This window comes from Hylobates moloch, unplaced genomic scaffold (genome assembly GCF_009828535.3).
Source record: "Hylobates moloch isolate HMO894 unplaced genomic scaffold, HMol_V3 SCAFFOLD_18, whole genome shotgun sequence".
Taxonomy (NCBI): Eukaryota; Metazoa; Chordata; class Mammalia; order Primates; family Hylobatidae; genus Hylobates; species Hylobates moloch.
Window position 1 is genome coordinate 512,145 of NW_026652293.1, and position 18,948 is coordinate 531,092.

At 41.4% G+C, this 18,948-nt stretch overlaps 1 protein-coding gene across 8 annotated transcripts in view; it reads right to left on the minus strand.

Moving 5' to 3' along the window:
• The window catches only part of IFT25 (intraflagellar transport 25), a 45,755-nt gene that overhangs the window by 26,257 nt on the left and 550 nt on the right, over nucleotides 1-18,948 (minus strand). For 2 of the 8 annotated variants that reach the window (XM_032137293.2, XM_032137290.2), the window contains exons 2-4: nucleotides 13,000-13,112; nucleotides 4,561-4,667; nucleotides 2,893-2,961 (exon numbers count right to left, since the gene is read on the minus strand). In XM_032137293.2, coding sequence (XP_031993184.1) covers nucleotides 2,893-2,961; nucleotides 4,561-4,667; nucleotides 13,000-13,097 — 274 coding nt within the window. In that variant the 5' untranslated portion in view covers nucleotides 13,098-13,112. Of the gene's footprint in view, nucleotides 1-2,892; nucleotides 2,962-4,560; nucleotides 4,668-12,999; nucleotides 13,113-17,215; nucleotides 17,549-18,268; nucleotides 18,413-18,553; nucleotides 18,652-18,803; nucleotides 18,847-18,948 lie in introns of those variants that run through there. The other 6 variants (XM_058430583.1, XM_032137292.3, XM_032137289.2 and 3 more) reach the window with 6 other exon arrangements.

Consider the following 18,948-nt stretch of genomic DNA (forward strand, 5'->3'; position numbering starts at 1 on the left):
AACATGGTGAAACCCCATCTCTACTAAAAAAAATACAAAAAATTAGCTGGGCATGGTGGCGGGCACCTGTAGTCCCAGCTACTCGGGAGGCTGAAGCTGGAGAATGTCGTGAACCCAGGAGGTGGAGCTTGCAGTGAGCTGAGATCACACCACTGCACTCCAGCCTGAGCGACAGTGAGACTCAGTCTCAAAAAAAAAAGAAAAGAAAAGAAAAAAGAAAAATATCAAACATACTTAGGAGAGAACATAAAAAAACTCCCACTTATACCCATAAGCTAGATTTTATAATTACTAACATTTCATCATAGCGGATTTATCAATTTTTTTTTTCACTGAAGTATTTTAGGCCAAGTGTGGTGGCTCACTCCTGTAATACCAGCACTATGGGAGGCTGAGGTGGGTGGACCATTTGAGGTCAGGAGTTTGAGACCAGCCTGGCCAATATGGTGAAAACTCTGTCTCTACCAAAAATACAAAAATTAGCCAGGCATGGTGGTGCACGCCTGTAATTCCAGCTACTCAGGAGGCTGAGGCAGGAGAATCACTTGAACCTGGGAGGCAGAAGTTGCAGTGAGCCGAGATTGCGCCACTGCACTCCAGCCTCAAAAAAAAAAAAAAAGTTAAAGCAAGTGCAAGTGTAAGACATTATTGACATTTCACCTCTAAATACTTTTTTGTTCTTTTGAGACAGGGTCTTGCTCTGTCGCCCAGATTGGAGTGTAATGGCACACTCTCAGCTCACAGCAACCTTCACCTCTCAGGCTCAAGTGATCCTCCTTCCTCAGCCTTCCAAGCAGCTGGGACTACAGGTGCATGCCACCACACCTAGCAAATATATATTTTTTGTAGAGACAAGATTTCTCTATGTTGCCCAGGGTAGTTTCTTCAATTCCTGAGATCAAGCAATCCGCCCACCTCAGCCTCCCAAAATGCTGGGATTAAGGGCGTGAGCCTAGCTTCCCTAAATACTTAATTATCCATTTCTAAATAATAATTCTTTATATAACCATAATACCACCATCATAACAACATTAAAAATAGTGTTTTAATATAATATAAAACCCAATTCCTATTCAAATTTCCCCAATTGTCCCTGTCTTTTTAGAACTGGTTTATTAAAATCAGAATTAAGTCTCTTTTAACCTTGAACTGCTTTCTCTCCCCCCCACACATTTTTTAATGCCTTTGACTTACTGAAGAGACCAGGTCAGTTGTCCTGTACAATGTCCCACATTCTAGATTTTTTTTTTTTTTTTTACAGATAGGGTCTTGCTCTGTCACCCAGGCTGGAGTGCAGTGGCGTGATCACAGCTCATTGCAGTCTTAACCTCCTGGGCTCAAGTGGTCCTTCCATCTCAGCCTCCCAAGTAGCTACGATTACAGGCACAGGTCACCATCCCTGGCTAATTTTTAAATTTTTTTTGTAGAGACAACATCTTGCCATGTTTCCTAGGCCAGTCTTAAACTCCTGGACTCACGCAATCCTCCTCCCTCAGCCTCCCAAAGTGTTGGGATTACAGGCATGAGCCACTGTGCCCAGGCCCCACATTCTAGATTTTATCGTCTTGTCTATTCGTGGTTTCACTTAATTTGTTCCTCTATCCTCTGTATTTCTTATAGATTGGAAATTAGAGCTAAAAGCTTGATTATATTCAGGGTTTGAGGTCTTCATTAATGTCTTGTGATCTTTGTCTTTTGTTACTTGTGGATGATTTGAAAACTGCATCATTTGAAAACTGTGTGCATGAGCCACACTTGTTGATTACTGGACTTAAATAGGGTGACCAGAAATGGGCTGGCCTTTGTCAGTATCCACAGGTCTTTTTTCTAGGACCATTAGTTTCTCCAAAGATGAATGTTCCAGTCTCCCAGCTGAGGGTATACTCTTGGCTGCTGACGTTAATACCAGAACACAGGAAGGAGGCTGGTGTTCCCACTATTCAATGTGTAGGCTTCCACTAGTATCCTATTTTCAACTCCATGTCTCACTCACTACCTACTATATCTGGTCTCCTGAGCCTCAACATTCTATATTTGCAGTTGTCTCTTGAGGGTTGTGGTGGGGGTCTATGGAATAAAGGAGTGGTCACCTAGTTTTGTAGGATGGAAAAAGGTACCTAGAGTCTGATTACTCTGTATATAGATGTTCAACTAATCATCCTTGTTTTCTGACCCAGGTCTCATTCATACTTCCCATGGCACCTGTTGCCTTTGAGCTCTAGGCCTTTCTGGGGTTTTGTGTGGCAAAGTGGCTTGCTTCTTATTGACATGCTCCTTGTCAAGACCTTAGGTTGTAACATAGTTCATTCAGCTAAAGAAGTTATTACTCTTCCATCTGCTTTCTCTTTATCATAACATACACTGATTTCTCACATTTGCTTTAGTTTGCTGGTTGTTTAATCTTTTGTCCTTGTAGGTTTATGTCTCTTTTTATTCCTTTACTATTATTTTCATGATATTTTGAAAGGGAAAAGAGATAGGCATATGAAAGCAAGATGCTGTGTTTAATTAAGTAGAGGCTATCGATTCTGCTGGTGCTATTTAAATAGTACCATTAATCAGGACGAAAGGAAAGAAGATGAGAAACTAACATTTATTGTCTATTATATGCCAGACACTAGTTCACCAAAACCTTAAATGATAGATATCATCGCCATTTTCCTAATAAGGATTCTGAAACTGAGAAAAATTAAGTCACATGTTAATACTTATATAACCAGTAAATGAAGAAGCAGCTTTGTATTCAAACCTGGGTCTTTCTAGACCCTAAATGTGTCACAAGGATCACTAAAGTCATCTTTTTTCACCAAAGTGCAGCTAGATGAGAAATGTGGAGTCAAAGGAATATTATCTACTCCTTCATGCTCAGAACAATGCTGGTGAAACACATACCTTTTACAATCCATTGCTCGAAATCAACTGGCTCTTTAGACGTGCTCTTTTCAATCTTCAAGGTCTGTACTAACGTTGTAAACAAAGTAAATAAAGTGTTAATCTGGCTCTATGTTTTTGTCCCTATATTTCTTTTCCCCTCTGCCTGAGATTATCATGCACAGTGGAACTACACAGAGCACTGGGATCAGAAACATCACGGAAGTTACTCCGTATTTTTCCAAAAAACCCTATGGTAAAATATAGTCTTGTGTAACTAATCTTCCAAATGTTTGCAACCATACAACACAGAGCAAGTGGAGCTTTTCTGAATTTGGCATTATTCCGACTATTTTGTGTGTACTCACGATACTACTACTATTGCTGGTCTTGGTCATAAACATTTACGGAAAGCCTATGATGAGTCAAACATATTTATCCACTCACTTTTGACTACAATCTTATGAGAAAGGTATTTTAACCCATTTTCCTGGTGAGAAAACAGGTTCAGAGGAGCCAAGCAAGGTGTTCAATGATATATAGCTAGTAAGTGCCAGAAATGGAATTCAAACTTTAGGTATGACTCCAGAGCCTCCACAATTAATGAGAGAAGAGACTTATCAGGAATACAGTCATCTTCCTTCTAAACTGGTTTCTCTCCACTGCTCCAGTCCAGTCTCTACCACTCCAGATCCATTCCTCCTCTTCTTTGTCCTGTTCTGTGCCATGAGGGGCTAACGTCTGTGGACTCTATCACCTGGATTCATTTACCCACTGGCTTCTGATTGGATTTGGCCAGTGGGAGACACCAGGGGGAGACTGGGGTGGGGAAGGCACATCAGCCAATTTTATCTCCACTCCCTCTCTGCTTCAGTGTGACATCTTTGACACTCTCCTGCCTACACCTCCTATTAGGCCCTTTTACACAGGCTCCAGCTCTCACAGATCTCTGATAACACTATTTCCTTCCCTTGTGCCAGGGCTGGTTACAGCTTCCTGCTATAGCTAGTTTCTGAGGGCCTCATCATTCCTTGCCTTGTTTGTTCCCTTAACCCAGGCCATAATTTTGCAAGTAGCCCCATCAATAGAGCCTCTTCATTTGAACCATCTGGGATGTATTCTGTTTCCCGCCATGATTTTGTCTGATACATTTTATCCTTAAATAAATAGGATTAGAATGATGTCCCAAGGGAGATTATCCCCCTAAATTCCTGAGAAAATGCCACTAGTAACAGAAGAATCTCAACTATCCAATGTAAATAATCAGAGTTATCAGATTTTCAACAAGAATTTGACAAATAACTCTAGGACAAATGAATCTAGAATAAAGATGTCATGGAACTCAGTGTTCTGGCAAGCTGGTGTCTTATGTTCCTAATAGGGCCTTTTGCCAAAGACTTTTACACAGTAAATTGCATGGAAATTATTATGTGCTTTGGAAGGGTTTCAAATTTGCAGTTTCAGAGAGGCCAATTGAGCTCAAGGCATTTACCCCATAATCCCCATCCTTTTACCCCAGCAATAAGACTGGATTCCATGCTATCAAGAAAAACTAGCGTTTTGCCAAAAGTTTACATATATGCCTTCTGCCTGTGGAAAAAATGAAAGGATAATGAAAACTAAAATACTAGCCTTACCTGGAGCACCAAAAAAAAAAAAGAAGAAAAAATTAATGTAAGATTTGCTTACCAAAGTAACTTTGGATTACAAGCCTTTCAATCTTTACATATTTATGGAAACAAATAATGAATTCCTGGGGAAACAGTCCTGTGGTGGTCCAAAACGTTTCTGGATTCCTATTGTTAATTTTAAAGAAAAAATAAGAACAGCCAAATAAAAACGGTTAATCACAAAATTTTATTGAATACCTGTTTTTTTCAAATTAAATGACTACTGGATTCTCACATCTCCTTTCTGTTAACTCTGCCTCTAATCTCTCTCCAACTTTAATAATTCTTCTTTACTACTACCGGGTATTCTTTTCTAAAACACAGAAACGGAATTGATGTCACTCCTATCTAAATGCCTCAGTGGTCCCTTTATTGCCTATAATTCTAAACTCCTTCATATGGCATTTAAGACTGTACAATCTGATTCCATCATTAAGTTATAGTCTCTTCCATCACTGTGGTCACACTGGGCCACTTAAAATTCTGCAAATATGTTAGGGAGGCTCTTGCTTCTGTACCTTAGTTCATTCATGAGGTTTTTTTTTTACCTGAAAAACCCTTCTTCCCCTTGCATAAGTTCATTCACTTTCTGGTCAGCAGTTCAAGACCAGCCCGGCCAACATGGTGAAACCCTGTCTCTACTAAAAACACAAAAATTGGCTGGGTGTGGTGGCACATGCTGGTAGTCTCAGCCACTTGGGAGGCTGAGGCCCAGGAGGCAGAAGTTGCCATGAGCTGAGATTGCACCACTGCACTCCAGCCTGGATGACAGAGGGAGACTCCATCTCAAAAAAAAAAAAAAAAAAAAAAAAAAGATTTTCTAAGATCCCTTCTGATTTCCTTTTTGACTCATGGGTTATTTAGAAGTGCAGTGTTTAATTTCTAAGTTTTGGGGGGTTTTCTGAATATCTTTTTGTTGTTCATTTCTAATTTAATTACACAGTGGTCAGAGAACATACTCTGTAAGATTTTAACCTTGAAATATATTGAGACTTATTTTATGTTTCAGCACATTTCAGTGAATGTTCAATATGTTGGGTTTTGTTTTAAGAGACTGAGTCTCGCTCTGTCACCCAGACTGCAGTGCAGTGGCACGATCTTGGCTCACTGCAGCATTGACCTCCTGGGCTCAAGCCATCCTCCTGCCTCAGCTCCAAAAGGAGCTGGGACTACAGGTACACGCCACCATGACTGGCTAATTTTTGTGTTTTTTCGTAGAGATGGGGTTTTGTCATGTTGTCCAGGCTGGTCTCAAACTCCTGAGCTCAGGCAATCCGCCTGCCTTGGCCTCCCAAAGTGCTGGGATTACAGGCGTGAGCCACCACATACAACCCATCAATACATTCTTGTTCCATGTTGTTGACTATAGTGTTCTATAACCGTCAACAAAGTCAAGGTTATGATATTATTCAGATCATCTATGTCTTTATTGATTTTCTGCCAAATTGTTCTATCATTACTGAGAAAAGGGTATTAAAATAACTATAACTGTGAATTTGTCTATTTCTCCCTTTCATCTGTCAGATTTTGCTTTATGTAGTTTAAAGAACTATCATTAGGTCCATATACACTTAGGATTATCCTCTCTTCCTTTTTTTTCTTTTTTTTTTTTTTTGAGGTGGAGTCTCACTCTGTCGCCCAGGCTGGAGTGCAGTGGCACAATCTTGGCTCACTGCAAGCTCCACCTCCTGGGTTCATGCCATTCTCCTGCCTCAGCCTGCCGAGTAGCTGGGACTACAGGCATGCGCCACCACGCCCGGCTAATTTTTTTTTTTTTTAATTTTTTTTTATTTTTAGTACATACGGGGTTTCACCGTGTTAGCCATGATGGTCTCGATTTCCTGACCTCATGATCCACCCGCCTCGGCCTCCCAAAGTGCTGGGATTACAGGCGTGAGCCACCGCGCCCAGCTATCCTCTCTTCCTAATGAATGGACCCTCTAACACTATAAAGTGTCCCCATTGTCTCTGGTAATACTCCTTGTCTTATATTCTACTTTGTCTGACATGAATATAACTACAGCGACTTTCTTATGTAAACTGTTTGTAGGATGCATCTTCTTTCATCCTTTTATTTCCAACCTATTCATATCTTTATAAAGTGCATATCTTTTAGACAATATATATTTGGGTCTTGGATTTTTATCCAGTCTGACAATCTGATATTTAACTGGAGTGTTTAGCCCTACTGACATTTAGTGTAACTACGGATATGGCTGGGTATAAATCTACCATCTTGCTATTCATTTTTGTCCCTCCTGCCTATTCTTGTCCTGTTTCTTCTCTCCTGTTTCTGAGTGAATAATTTTTTTTAATTCCATTTAATTCCTCTATTTTTTTTAGCTATACCTCCTTTATTAGAAATTTTTGAAATAGCTGCTCTCTAGGTTACAACATAAAAACCTCATGGTAGTCAGTTTACACTGAACATCACTTTTGTGCCATTGTTGTCATATATTTTACATATATAATATATCCCATAATACAGTTTTTTTCATTAAGTGGTCAGTTATCTTTCAAAAAAATTAAAAGAAGAAAAAAAGGCAGTCTTTTATGTTTACCCAAATATTTATCATTTCCAGTACACCTAATTTCTTCTTATAGGTTTGATTTTCCACCTAATATTATACCTCTTCAACCTGCAGAATTTCCTTTAGCATTCCTTATGATTCAGGTCTACTTGTGATGAAAAATGCCTTTATCTTATCTTCATTTTTGGAAGATAGTTTAGCTAGACACAGAATTCTCGGTTGACAGCGTTTTTAAATATTTGCTTGTTTCTCCCTTCCCCAGTATTTAAAAGATACTGCTCCACTGTTGTCTGGCTTCCACTGTTTGTGATGTAAAGTCAGCTGGCATTAGCACTATTGTTCCTCTGTATATAATAGTTTTTATTTCCTTCCAGCTATTTTAAATATTTTTTTCCTTTTCTTTTTCAGCAGTTTGACTAAGATACAATGTCTGTATTTATCTAGCTTGGGGCTTGCTGAGTTTTTTGGATCTATAAGTTGGTATTTTAAAATAAAATTGGGAAAAATTCAGCTCAAAATAGAAACAACCCAGATGTCCATCAACTGATGAATGCGTAAATAAAATGTGCTATATCCACACAATGAAATCTTGACAATAAATAAGAATGAAGTACTGATATGTGCTACAACATGGATTAACCCTGAGAACATGTAAGTGAAAGAAACCAGGCCAGGTGTGTTAGCTCATGCCTGTAATCCAAGCACTTTGGGAGGTTGAGGCAGGTAGGTTGCTTGAGGTCAGGAGTTCAAGACCAGCACAGCCAACATGGTAAAACCCTGTCTCTACTAAAAATACAGAAATGAGCCAGGTGTAGTGGTGCACACCTGTAGTCATAGCTACTTGGGAGGCTGGGGCATGAGAATCACTTGAACTCAGGAGGCAGAGGTTGCAGTGAGCTGAGACTACACCACTGCACTCCAGCTTGAATGACAGAGCAAGACTCTGTCTCAAAAAGACAAAAAACAAAGAAACCAGTCACGGCTGGGGGTGGTGGCTCATGCCTGTAATCCCAGCACTTTGGGAGGCTGAGGTGGGCAGATCATGAGGTCAAGAGATCAAGACCATCCTGGCCAACATGGTGAAACCCCGTCTATACTAAAAATACAAAAATTAGACGGATGTGGTGGTGCCTGCCTTAATCCCAGCTACTCGGGAGGCTGAGGCAGGAGAATCGCTTGAACCCAGGAGGTGGAGACCGCAGTGAGCCAAGATTGCGCCACTGCACTCTGACACCGTCTCAAAAGAAACCAGTCACAAAAGACCACGTGTATGGTTCTATTTATATGAAATGTCTCAAAAGATAAAATCTACAGAAACAAAGTAGATTAATGCTTGCCTAGGGCTAGTATGGATGGGAAAATACAGGGTGACTGATAACAAGTGTGGGGTTTCTTGTGTGGGGTTTCTTTTTGGGATGATGAAAATGTTCTAAAATTGATTGTGGATATGGCTGTGTAACTCTGTGAAGAGGCTGGAAGCCACTGAATTGTACATTCTAAATGGGTGAATTGTATGGTATGTGAATAATATGCCAATAAGGTTGTTACACCCCCCTCCCCAAAAAAAAAGGCCAGAACTACTTTTTTTTTTTTTTTAAGAGACAGGGTCTTGCTCTGTCACTCAGGCTGGAGTATAGTGGCACAAACTTCTGGGCTCAAGTGATCCTCCTGCCTTGGCTTCCCAAAGTACTGGGATTATAGGTGTGAACCACCTTGCCCAGCCAGGGCCTACTCTCCTAACTCAAAATTCTGGGTTTTTATAAAAACCTTAATATTTTACAATCTCCTTTCATATTTATATTACATTTTACCTATTGAAATTCATTAATCTTAATTTCCCCATGTTTTTCTTTGGATGCTTTCAATGAACATAACCAATAGAATAACATAAAACATCACGTAGAGATACACTTGAATTTTAAAACGACATCTAACTAGGCCGGGCGTGGTGGCTCATGCCTGTAATCCCAGCACTTTGGGAGGCCGAGGCGGGCTGATTATGAGGCCAGGAGTTTGAAACCAACCTGGCCAATATGGTGAAACCCTGTCTCTACTAAAAATACAAAAAATTAGCTGGGCGTGGTGGCGTGCATCTGTAATCCCAGCTACTCGGGAGGCTGAGGCAGAAGAATCACTTGAACCCAGGAGGCAGAGGTTGCAGTAAGCCGAGATGACGCCACTGCACTCCAGCCTGGGCAACAGAACGAGATTCCATCTCAAAAAAACAAAAAAAAAAACAAAAACAACAACAACAAAAATTAGTCGGACATGGTGGTGCATGCCTGTAGTCCCAGCTACTCAGGAGGCTGAGGCAGGAGAATCGCTTGAACCCAGGAGGCAGAGGTTGCAGTGAGCCGAGATTGTGCCACTGCACTCCAGCCTGGGTGACAGAGTGAGACCCTGTCTCAAAAAAAATAAAAAAGACATCTAAATCTTGTAATTATGTATAAGGAAGTCATCAAAGTGGTAGTTTTTTTTTAAATATGAATTTATAGCTAACACCTATTTTACATGGATTATCTCATGTGATTTTTTTCTCAATTCTGAGGTCAGCAGGAAAGGTGGTATTATCCCCATTTTTCAGATCAGTAACTGAGGCTCAAAGAGTAATATACGTACTCTTTGACCAAGATAACACATAGTTCACTTACCCAGGAATTTTAATTCTAAATATAGTATTCTTCTACACTACATCAAAAGGACTGATTTTCTCTCTTCTTTTTTACTTTGCTTTTTTTTCCTAGCATAGAACTTCTTTTCCCCTTTTTCACTGACACATTGAACACAAAAGGCAGAGGAAAAGTAGAAGTATAATTATTTTCTTTTTTTAGAGATTGCGGTCTTGCTATGTTGCCCAGGCTAGTCTGAAACTCCTGAACTCAAGCTATCCTCGTGCCTCAGCCACTGTGCCCAGTTATTTATTTAATTCTTATTTCTGAAAGAATGGAGAGTTTGGAGCAGGGCCATAAAACAATATTCCATTATCCTGTAGGGACACATTTATAGCACTGTTTTCTCCAAATAATCCTACGGTTACTCTATTTAGATAAAGCAACTGTGAACAGAAAATAACTTTTTGTTTTTCTTTGAGACAGAGTCTCGCTCTGTCACCCAGGCTGGAGTGCAGTGGCACGATCTCAGCTCACTGAACTTTCACCTCCTGGGTTCAAGCGATTCTCATGCCTCAGCCTCCTGAGGAGCTGGGACTATAGGTGCACGCCACCACACCTGACTAATTTTTTGGTATTTTTAATAGAGACAGAGTTTCGCCAAGTTGGCCAGGCTGGTCTTGAACTTCTGACCTCAACTGATCTGCTCATCTCAGCCTCCCGAAATGCTGGGTTAAGACATGAGCCACCGCGCCTGGCCAGAAATTAACTTTTAGTGTCTACAATATACAGTCTAGTTATATTTTCTGGAACTGCATATGGATTAAAAGTCCCCGATGTATTCTGTTCAGTTATCAGGACAGTAATTACATTATTCCATGTTTTCCCGTACTAAGAGTTTTTGTCTAATCTAAAAAATATTATGTCTTTATTCATCAAGATGGACGGACAGAGCCTAAAATACTAATTGTGATATATGATAGCTAATCTTAATGTTCTATAAACATATAAACATACTCGCTTGAGAGAAAGATCACCAAAGTAGTGCAAGGTAAGTTGATCTTGCGTTAGAAAACTAATCTATCTCCAATCAGAATCAAGGCGTGTTTTTGGAAAGTCCTCTATTTCTGGCAAACAACTTAAGGCAAATCTCCACAGTTCTGTGTATCCTTAAAGCAGTTCCCATATTAATTTTTCTACTCCAAGACAGAGTAGGATAGTAACTATTACCTGAATTTCAAGAAGTAAACAACTAAGAAGAAGAAAGAAGGGACACAGGCAAAAAGCAGATATTGAATTTTTTATTCAAACTAAGTTTGAGTTAACCTAGTGTAGCACAAAGCTCCCTGAAGTACAAGTTAGAAGACATGACTGTCAGTTGATTCTGCCTCTTGCTTATCTGTGTAATTTTGAGCAAGTCATTTTTATTTTGAGCAAGTCATCTGATCATTCTTTTCTTCATCTTTACAACAGAGTTGAAAATACTTTTTTGTGCTTCTTATTCCCCAAGATTACTGTGAGGGTCAACTGACAAAGTATCTGTGAAATTATAAAGCCCTATGCAAATGTACAATAATATATGCATATATATGTGTTTTTATATATGTGTGTGTGTGTGTGTAGACTTTGATTACTTTCCAATATTAGTCAAGTTTGACTCATAGAAATAGTCTCTGACTTACAGGAATTCACAGTTGAGAGAGGGAACAAACATTAAAAATAAACAATACAATAAAGGAAAAAGTAAGGTAACAGAGGTATATACCAAATGTTATTGGAGCCCAGCAAAGAGATACATGAATCTGAGGAGAAAAGTCGGTTGTCATAAAGATTACAACTACACTTCAAGGAAGAGGCTGAGCTGCTAGAATTTCATCCAGATACATGGGCTTCAAGATACACAAAGAATCATGAAACCTCTGTTACAACCAGTTCTGCCTTCAATGATTAAAAGCAGTACTTAACCTCTTTAGACCTCTCTTACCACAAGTCTAAAATAAAGGGTTTTGGCAAAATAAACCCATAAGTCCCACCAGCCCTACAATTAGATGATTCTATGAGTCAAACTCTGTTCATTGTACACATACCAAGAAAGAGGGTTCAAGAAAGTAATAAGCCAGAACTATTAAAAAAGGAGTCATCCACCAGGCAGGGGGCTCACGCCTGCAATCTCAGCATTTTGGGAGGCCAAGGCGGGCGAATCACCTGAGTCGGGAGTTTGAGACCAGCCTAACCAACATGGAGAAACCCCTTCTCTACTAAAAATACAAAATTAGCCAGGCGTGGTGGTGCATGCCTGTAATCCCAGCTACTCGGGAGGCTGAGGCAGGAGAATCGCTTGAACCTGGGAGGCGGAGGTTTTGGTGAGCCGAGATTGTGCCATTGCACTCCAGCCTGGGCAACAAGAGCAAAACTCCGTCTCAAAAAAAAAAAAGAGTTCTCAGGCTGGGCTCAGTAGCTTACGCCTGTAATCCCAACACTTTGGGAGGCCAAGGTGGGCGGATCACAAGGTCAGGAGTTTGAGACCAGCTTGGCCAATACAGTGAAATCCCATCTCTACTAAAAATACAAAAATTAGCCAGGTGTGGTAGTGCATGCCTATAGTCCCAGCTACTCAAGAGGCTGAGGCAGGAGAATCACTTGAACTCGGGAGGTGGAGATTGCAGTGAGCCAAGATGGTGCCACTGGACTCTGGCCTGGGCAACAGAGTGAGACTCTGTCTCAAAAAAAAAAAAAAAAAAAAGGAGTCCTCCCATTCCCATTAACTGCTTTTTCTTGGAATCAGATGTCTAAGAACAATATTTAGAAAAATATCTACCTAGAAAAAGCTCTAGCACAATGAAGAGTAGAAATTGGAAGATATCAAAAAGGGGAGAAGCAAAACAATACACGATAGCAGGGAATGAAGCATTCAGTTCTGCAAAGATATCACTTAGACCAGTAAGGAAATAGGTAGTAAATGGGAAGTTACAATATTTACATTCTTATTCCAAGAAAAACGGAGTAAAACCATAACCAGACCTTAAAATTTACACTTCCATAAAATGAAGTTGTTTGAGTTTTTGCCTTGGTAAACCACTTCTAAAAAAACCTATTTGTATCAAGAGTTCAGTTTAGGCATTATAAAGAAAAGGATCAAAAACCTAAATATACACAACTCAATTAGTTTCAGAAATGGTACCAAAAGTGGATATCAGGTAATCCACCAAACATTTATTAAACTATGTTTAATAGGGCAAGTTGTTATAAAACACAGTCCAAGTACTCAAGGGATTCACTGATTTAAGACTGTAAACAACAAAGTATAGTAACTCTTACCCATCAATGATATTTTCAGGTGGGTGTTTTTCATCACTTGATGTAGCTAAAATCACTTCGGACCCTTCAGAGCTCAGACAGAGATCAATTTTTCTCATCTTAAAGTGTTTAACCTGCAAATCAAAAAATAACAAAAAAAGCAATTTCTTGATTCTCTAAACTTTATCTGAGAAAACGAAGTGAGAAGGAAAGGCTGTTGCCTAGCAGGTGGTTTAACACCCAAGCTATTCAACATGTGGGAGGGACTCTAACATGTTTGTTTATGTAAGAAACCTCTCCCAGGGATAATTTATAAGACATGACTATTTCTGCTACTCTGCTTCACAAAACAAGTCCCCGACTACCCTAGCCAAAAAAAAAAAAAAAAAACAAAAACACAGAGGTACAGGAAGAAGGTCAACCGAGGAGAACAACATAGAATACCATAAAAATACTCGATTAATCAGAAAGAAGGCAGAAAAAGAGAAACAAAAGAATAAAGAAAAATGGGACAAATAGAAAACAAATAGCAAGAACACAGATTTAAGCAAAAATACATCAATTATTCCATTGAGTGTTAATAAACACTCAATTATTAAATTAAAAAAACAACTAAATAATGTTTTCCAGAGACACATTCTAAATATAAATATACAGACTAAAAGCAAAATGACAGAATAAGGTATAAAGTCTTAATGTCTGGCAAGGTAAATTTCCCTACTTTTCTTAAAATTTTTAAAAATTTTCATTATTTTATGTTTTTTTTTTTTTAGAAATAGGGTCTCACTCTGACACCAAGGCTGGAGTGCAGTGGAGCGATCATGGCTCACCGCAGCCCTGAACTCCAGGACTCAAGTGATCCTCCCACCTTAGCCTCCCAAGTAGCTGAGACTACAGGTATGCCACTATGCCCAGCTAATTTTTAAAAAAATTCTCTGTAGAGGCCAGGTGTGGTGGCTTACGCATGTAATCCCAGAACTTTGGGAGGCCAAAAAAATTTCTTTTTTTTCTGTAGAGATGGGGTCTTGCTATGCTGCACAGGCTAGTCTTTTTTTTTGAGATGGAGTCTCACTCTTGTTGCCCAGGCTGGAGTGCAATGGTGCGATCTCAGCTCACTGCAACCTCTGCCTTCCGGTTTCAAGCAATTCTCCTGCCTCAGCCTCCTGAGTAGCTGGGATTACAGGCAACAGCCACCACACCCAGCTAATTTTTGTATTTTCAGTAGAGACGGATTTCACCATGTTGGCCTGGCTGGTCTCAAACTCCTGACCTCATGATCCGCCCACCTCAGCCTCCCAAAGTGCTGGGATTACAGGCGTGAGCCACCACGCCCGGCTTGCACAGGCTAGTCTTAAAACTCCTGGCCTCAAGTGATCCTCCTGACTCAGCCTTTCAAAGTGCTGGGATTAAAGGCATGCGCCACTGTGCCCGGCCAATATCAGTATTTTATAAAAATGCATTTATTCTTAGTTTTTGTTTATTAGCATAAAGTTCACTTTCTATTATATTTTAAAAACTAGTATTGATAGTATTAAAAGTGTGGTAACATTGGTAAGAAATAAAAACATATATTTTAATTTTTTGTGCCTTTTTTCTCTACCAATCTTACCACAGCTTTCGACACTATTGATACCAGAGAACCAGTCACTGTGGGATGAACATTGTCAAGCCTTAGTTTTAAGAGGAGAAAGATGGTGAATTCTGTAAATACAGATTGATAAACTTGAATGCTAATTCTCAACAAAATCCTAAAATTATTAAATTTCATTATTAAAATGGTAACCTTGAAAATGTAACCAAGGAAGTACTAAAATTGGAAGTAGCAGTAACATTAGTTTACAAGCTATACCAAACCTATACATTTCTGTTTGTCTGATGGATTCCTACCCATTTGGAACATGTTCTAAACATTTCAACAAAGCTTCAGACAAAGCTTCTCAAGATACCCTGTGGACCCGACAGAAACAGGAATTGGGTGATAGCTACGACTCTAGGTAGATATTTCTAACTCTGAGTGGCTATACTCAAAGAATGACGATTAATGGAAGAAAATGAACTTGTGGAGGACTTCTATCCTTATCCTACTCAACATTTTTATTAATTAAGGACGCACAAAGTATGCTTATCAATGTTGCAGACACAAAGCTGGGATGTCAGCTGATATGCTAGGTGGCAGAATTAGCATTCAAAAAGAAATGAGCAGCTAGAAAGATGATTTGCAACGAGTAAGATATTTAATAAGGATAAAAGTAAAAACCTATACTCAGTTTTGAAAAAAATCAATCATACAAGGGTTGGTCTAAATCAGGGGTTAGCAAACTACTGCCTGTGAGCCAAATCTAGCCTGCCATCTGTTTCTGTATGGCCCACAAGCTAAAAATGTGTTTAACATTTTAAAATATTTTTAAAAATCAAAATATTCTGTGACACACAAAAATTACATGAAACTCAGATTTTAATGTCCATGAATTATATTGGAAAGTGGCTATGCTCATTTGCTTATATATTGCCTATGGCTGATTATATGTTAGTGACATAGCTGAGTCACTGTGACAGACTATAAGGCCCATAAAACCTGAAATATTTACTATTTAGTCCTTTACAAAAAAGTTTGCCAACCTCTGATCTGATAAAACATATAGGTTTGGTTGACCACAAAGTCAATATTAGGCAACAGTGTACTCTATCTGCCCCGAAAGGTAATGGAATGCTACCTTAGAGTTAAGGAAGTGCCACATTCCATCAACATTTTTGAACACCAATTGAACAAAGGGCCAAGCACTGTGCTAGTACTGCAAAGACGAATACAACAACCTAAGTGACTAAGACTTGGTTCTTGCCTTCAAGCTCAGAGTCAAGGAAGATGAATAAGCATGAAGCTAACAGTATAATGTACTATGTGCTAACATCGTGTGACGCACATCCGGAATACTGTGTTCAGTTCTGGGTAGTACGTTTTAAGTAGGACATTGTCAGGTGTGATATTGTTCAGAGGGGAGTCAAAAGTTCCTGGTGATCTATAAACCATATTACATAGAAAAAGGTGAAAAACAGAAACGCGACTACAATTTTCACTCTCAGCGGTGCTCACAAATGGAAAAAGGATTTAAATTTCTTTTTTTTTTTTTTACACCTCCTGGGGTGTGAACTGGACTCAACGAATGCACATTTTAAGCAGGAAGACTTTGGAGAGACAAGGACTTTTGTGCAAAGTAAAGATTTTAAATTTCTTTCATCCCTGAAAACGTCCAAGAAAAGTCGGTAAAAGATCATAATCCATGGAAGAAGCCAAAGAAATCTACGGAGGAAGCCAAAGAAAGGATTCCTGCATTGGTAGTTCTCTTAGACTGAGTCAGATTCTAGGAAAGGTAGATTGGGAATAGATCATGAAAGATCTGAAAAGCCAGGTTAATGGCAATGAACTTTATCCTGTACTCCAGTGGTTCTCAACTGGACTGGGGGTAGATTTTGGCCTCCAAGAGACACTTCAAAACATCTGAAGTTTTAACTGTCACAACCTGGGTGGGAGAATGCTGCTAAATATACCATCATATACAGGACAGTATATCCACAAGTAATTATTGGTCCCAAGTATAAATAGTGTAAAGCTGGGAAAACTATGTCGTAATCTATTTGGCGGTGGAAATGTGAGGGTTGGAGATGTAGGGAGATAACTTTTTTTTTGAGACAGGGTCTGGGCTCTATGGCCCAGGCTGGAGTGCAATGACGCAATCTCGGCTTACTGCAACGTCTGCCTCCTGGACTCAAACGATCCTCCCACCTCAGCCTTCCAGTAGCTGGGACTACAGGCATGCACCACCACGCCCGGCTAATTTTTTTGTTTTGTAGAGACGGGGTTTTGCCATGTTGCCCAGGCTGGTCTCTAACTCTTGAGTTCAAGCGATCCACCTGCCTTGGCCACCCAAAGTGCTGGGATTACAGAAGCGAGTCACTGTGTCCGGCCGAGAACTTGGTTTTTAAAAGAGTCACACTTTAGGGTTGATATGGAGCAGATGAATAGGAAAGAATGTACTCTCCAAATGTTCAGTTCTTTTCTTACCTCACATTCTTAAGTTTTCTGAGAGAAGCAAACACATGCTTTAATACAAAACTCATTTCACACCTTCTATATTCACCGTTATCCTTCCTATTTCCTGTTTTGGGTAGAATTACTTAAGGCAGAGACTTGCTTTTCTTTAAGGCTCTTTGTTGCAGTTAATGAGAAGAGGCAACCAACCTTAGAGAAATCCATACAATGCCGGGCCTGGTGACTCGCCTGTAATCCTGACACTTTGGAAGGCCGAGGTGGGCGAACAGCTTGAGCTCACAAGTTCAAGACCAGCCTGGGCAACATGGTGAAACCCCGAAACCCTCTCTACTAAAAATACAAAAATCAGCCGGACCTGGTGGCAGGCGCCTGTAATCCCAGCAATTTGGGAGGCCTAGGCAGGCGGATCACTTGAGGTCAGCAGTTCAAGACCAGCCTGACCAACATGGTGAAACCTCATCTCTACTAAAAACATAAAAATTAGCCGGGTGTGGTGGCGGGCGCCTGTAATCCCAGCTACTCCGGAGGCTGAGGCAGGAGAATCTCCTGAACCCAGGAAGCGGAGGCTCCGTGAGGCGAGATCGCACCACTGCACTCCAGCGTGGGCGACAGAGCGATTATGTCTCCAAAAAAACAAAACAACGTGCAGGTTTGGGAGGTAGTCTCATCCCCCACCCCTTTAGAGCAAGGCAATTTCCTCAGGGCCGCAGTTTACCAAAGGTGGTACACTCTGGGGTGCTACCCTTTCCATTTTTTACAATCCCTCACCCTGGAATTTCCTGATGCCTTATCCTGTATTCTAAAGTAGGGCCACTGGTTTCGTCCCCAGTTCACCCTTTCATCGCTAGCTCACATGCCCTTTGTGGTCCTTCTTTCCCCAAACCTCTTCAGGTCAAGTCCTTAGAGGACCTTCTCCCTGACCAGCTCCCTTGGTTCTGGCGCTACAGCTGGACTCCTCACGCTCTTTCTTCAAGCATCATCCACTGGGAACGTGGTGTACTTTAGAAAACGCGGACCCGGCCTACGGCTTCTGTCTCCGCGGGGCCAGGGCCACGGCTTCCAAGACAAACCAGCCCTGGCACCACCTTCTCACCTCCATCCCAAACCCTCCTCCTCAGTTCAAGGCCCTAAAGCCTCAGACTTGTGGAGGCCCGCCCCCAAATTATGTAAAGAATATATAAATGCCCCCGACCTTAGGTAAAATTCATAGCTAGATGTGTTACATTGCGGCTGACAGCTTACACCTTGGTAGACTAATTAATTTCGATTTACAACTGGTTTTCCCTTTTGGGGGTCAAGATGCTATTTCTGGCCTCAAAGAGCTTCGTGGGCTGGTACTGGCGCCTCCAGGGTCTAGAGGAGAAAGCGGGCCCGCGACAGACCTCCCGCGGCGGCCCTTCCACGCCTCCCGCCGCGCGTCTCTTACCACCCCTCCACTGCTGCTCCCTTCCCACCAGCATCCCCTTCCTTCTGCCTTGCCCGGCCAGGCCCCCACACCCCCTGGTGCCAGCCTGCCCACGCCGCTACCCGCTCGCCTGGAACTCCCGTCAGCTCTGGGCGCCGGACCTTCCGGGCTCGAAACCTCCCTTGCGCCCCGCCCCACGCAGAGCGTCCCGATCCGCAGCCCCGCCTCCTCGCCGCGGCCTCCGCGGAGTCCGGGGTCGCGCGCGCTCCAACTCCGAAATCTTCGCGCCACGCCTCCCACAAGCCCCGTCCCAACTCTCAGCCCCGTCCCCTCGCCGCGGCCACAGCTGAGTTCCCGGGCGCGCGCTCCTACCCCGAGCTCTTCGCGCCACGACTCCCACAGGCCCCGCCCTGCCCTCAGCCCCGCCCCGCCGCCGCGGCCTCTGCGGAGCTCCCGGGCGCGCTCGCTCCTATCCCGAGCTCTTCGCGCCACGCCTCCCAGAGGCCCCGCCCCGCCT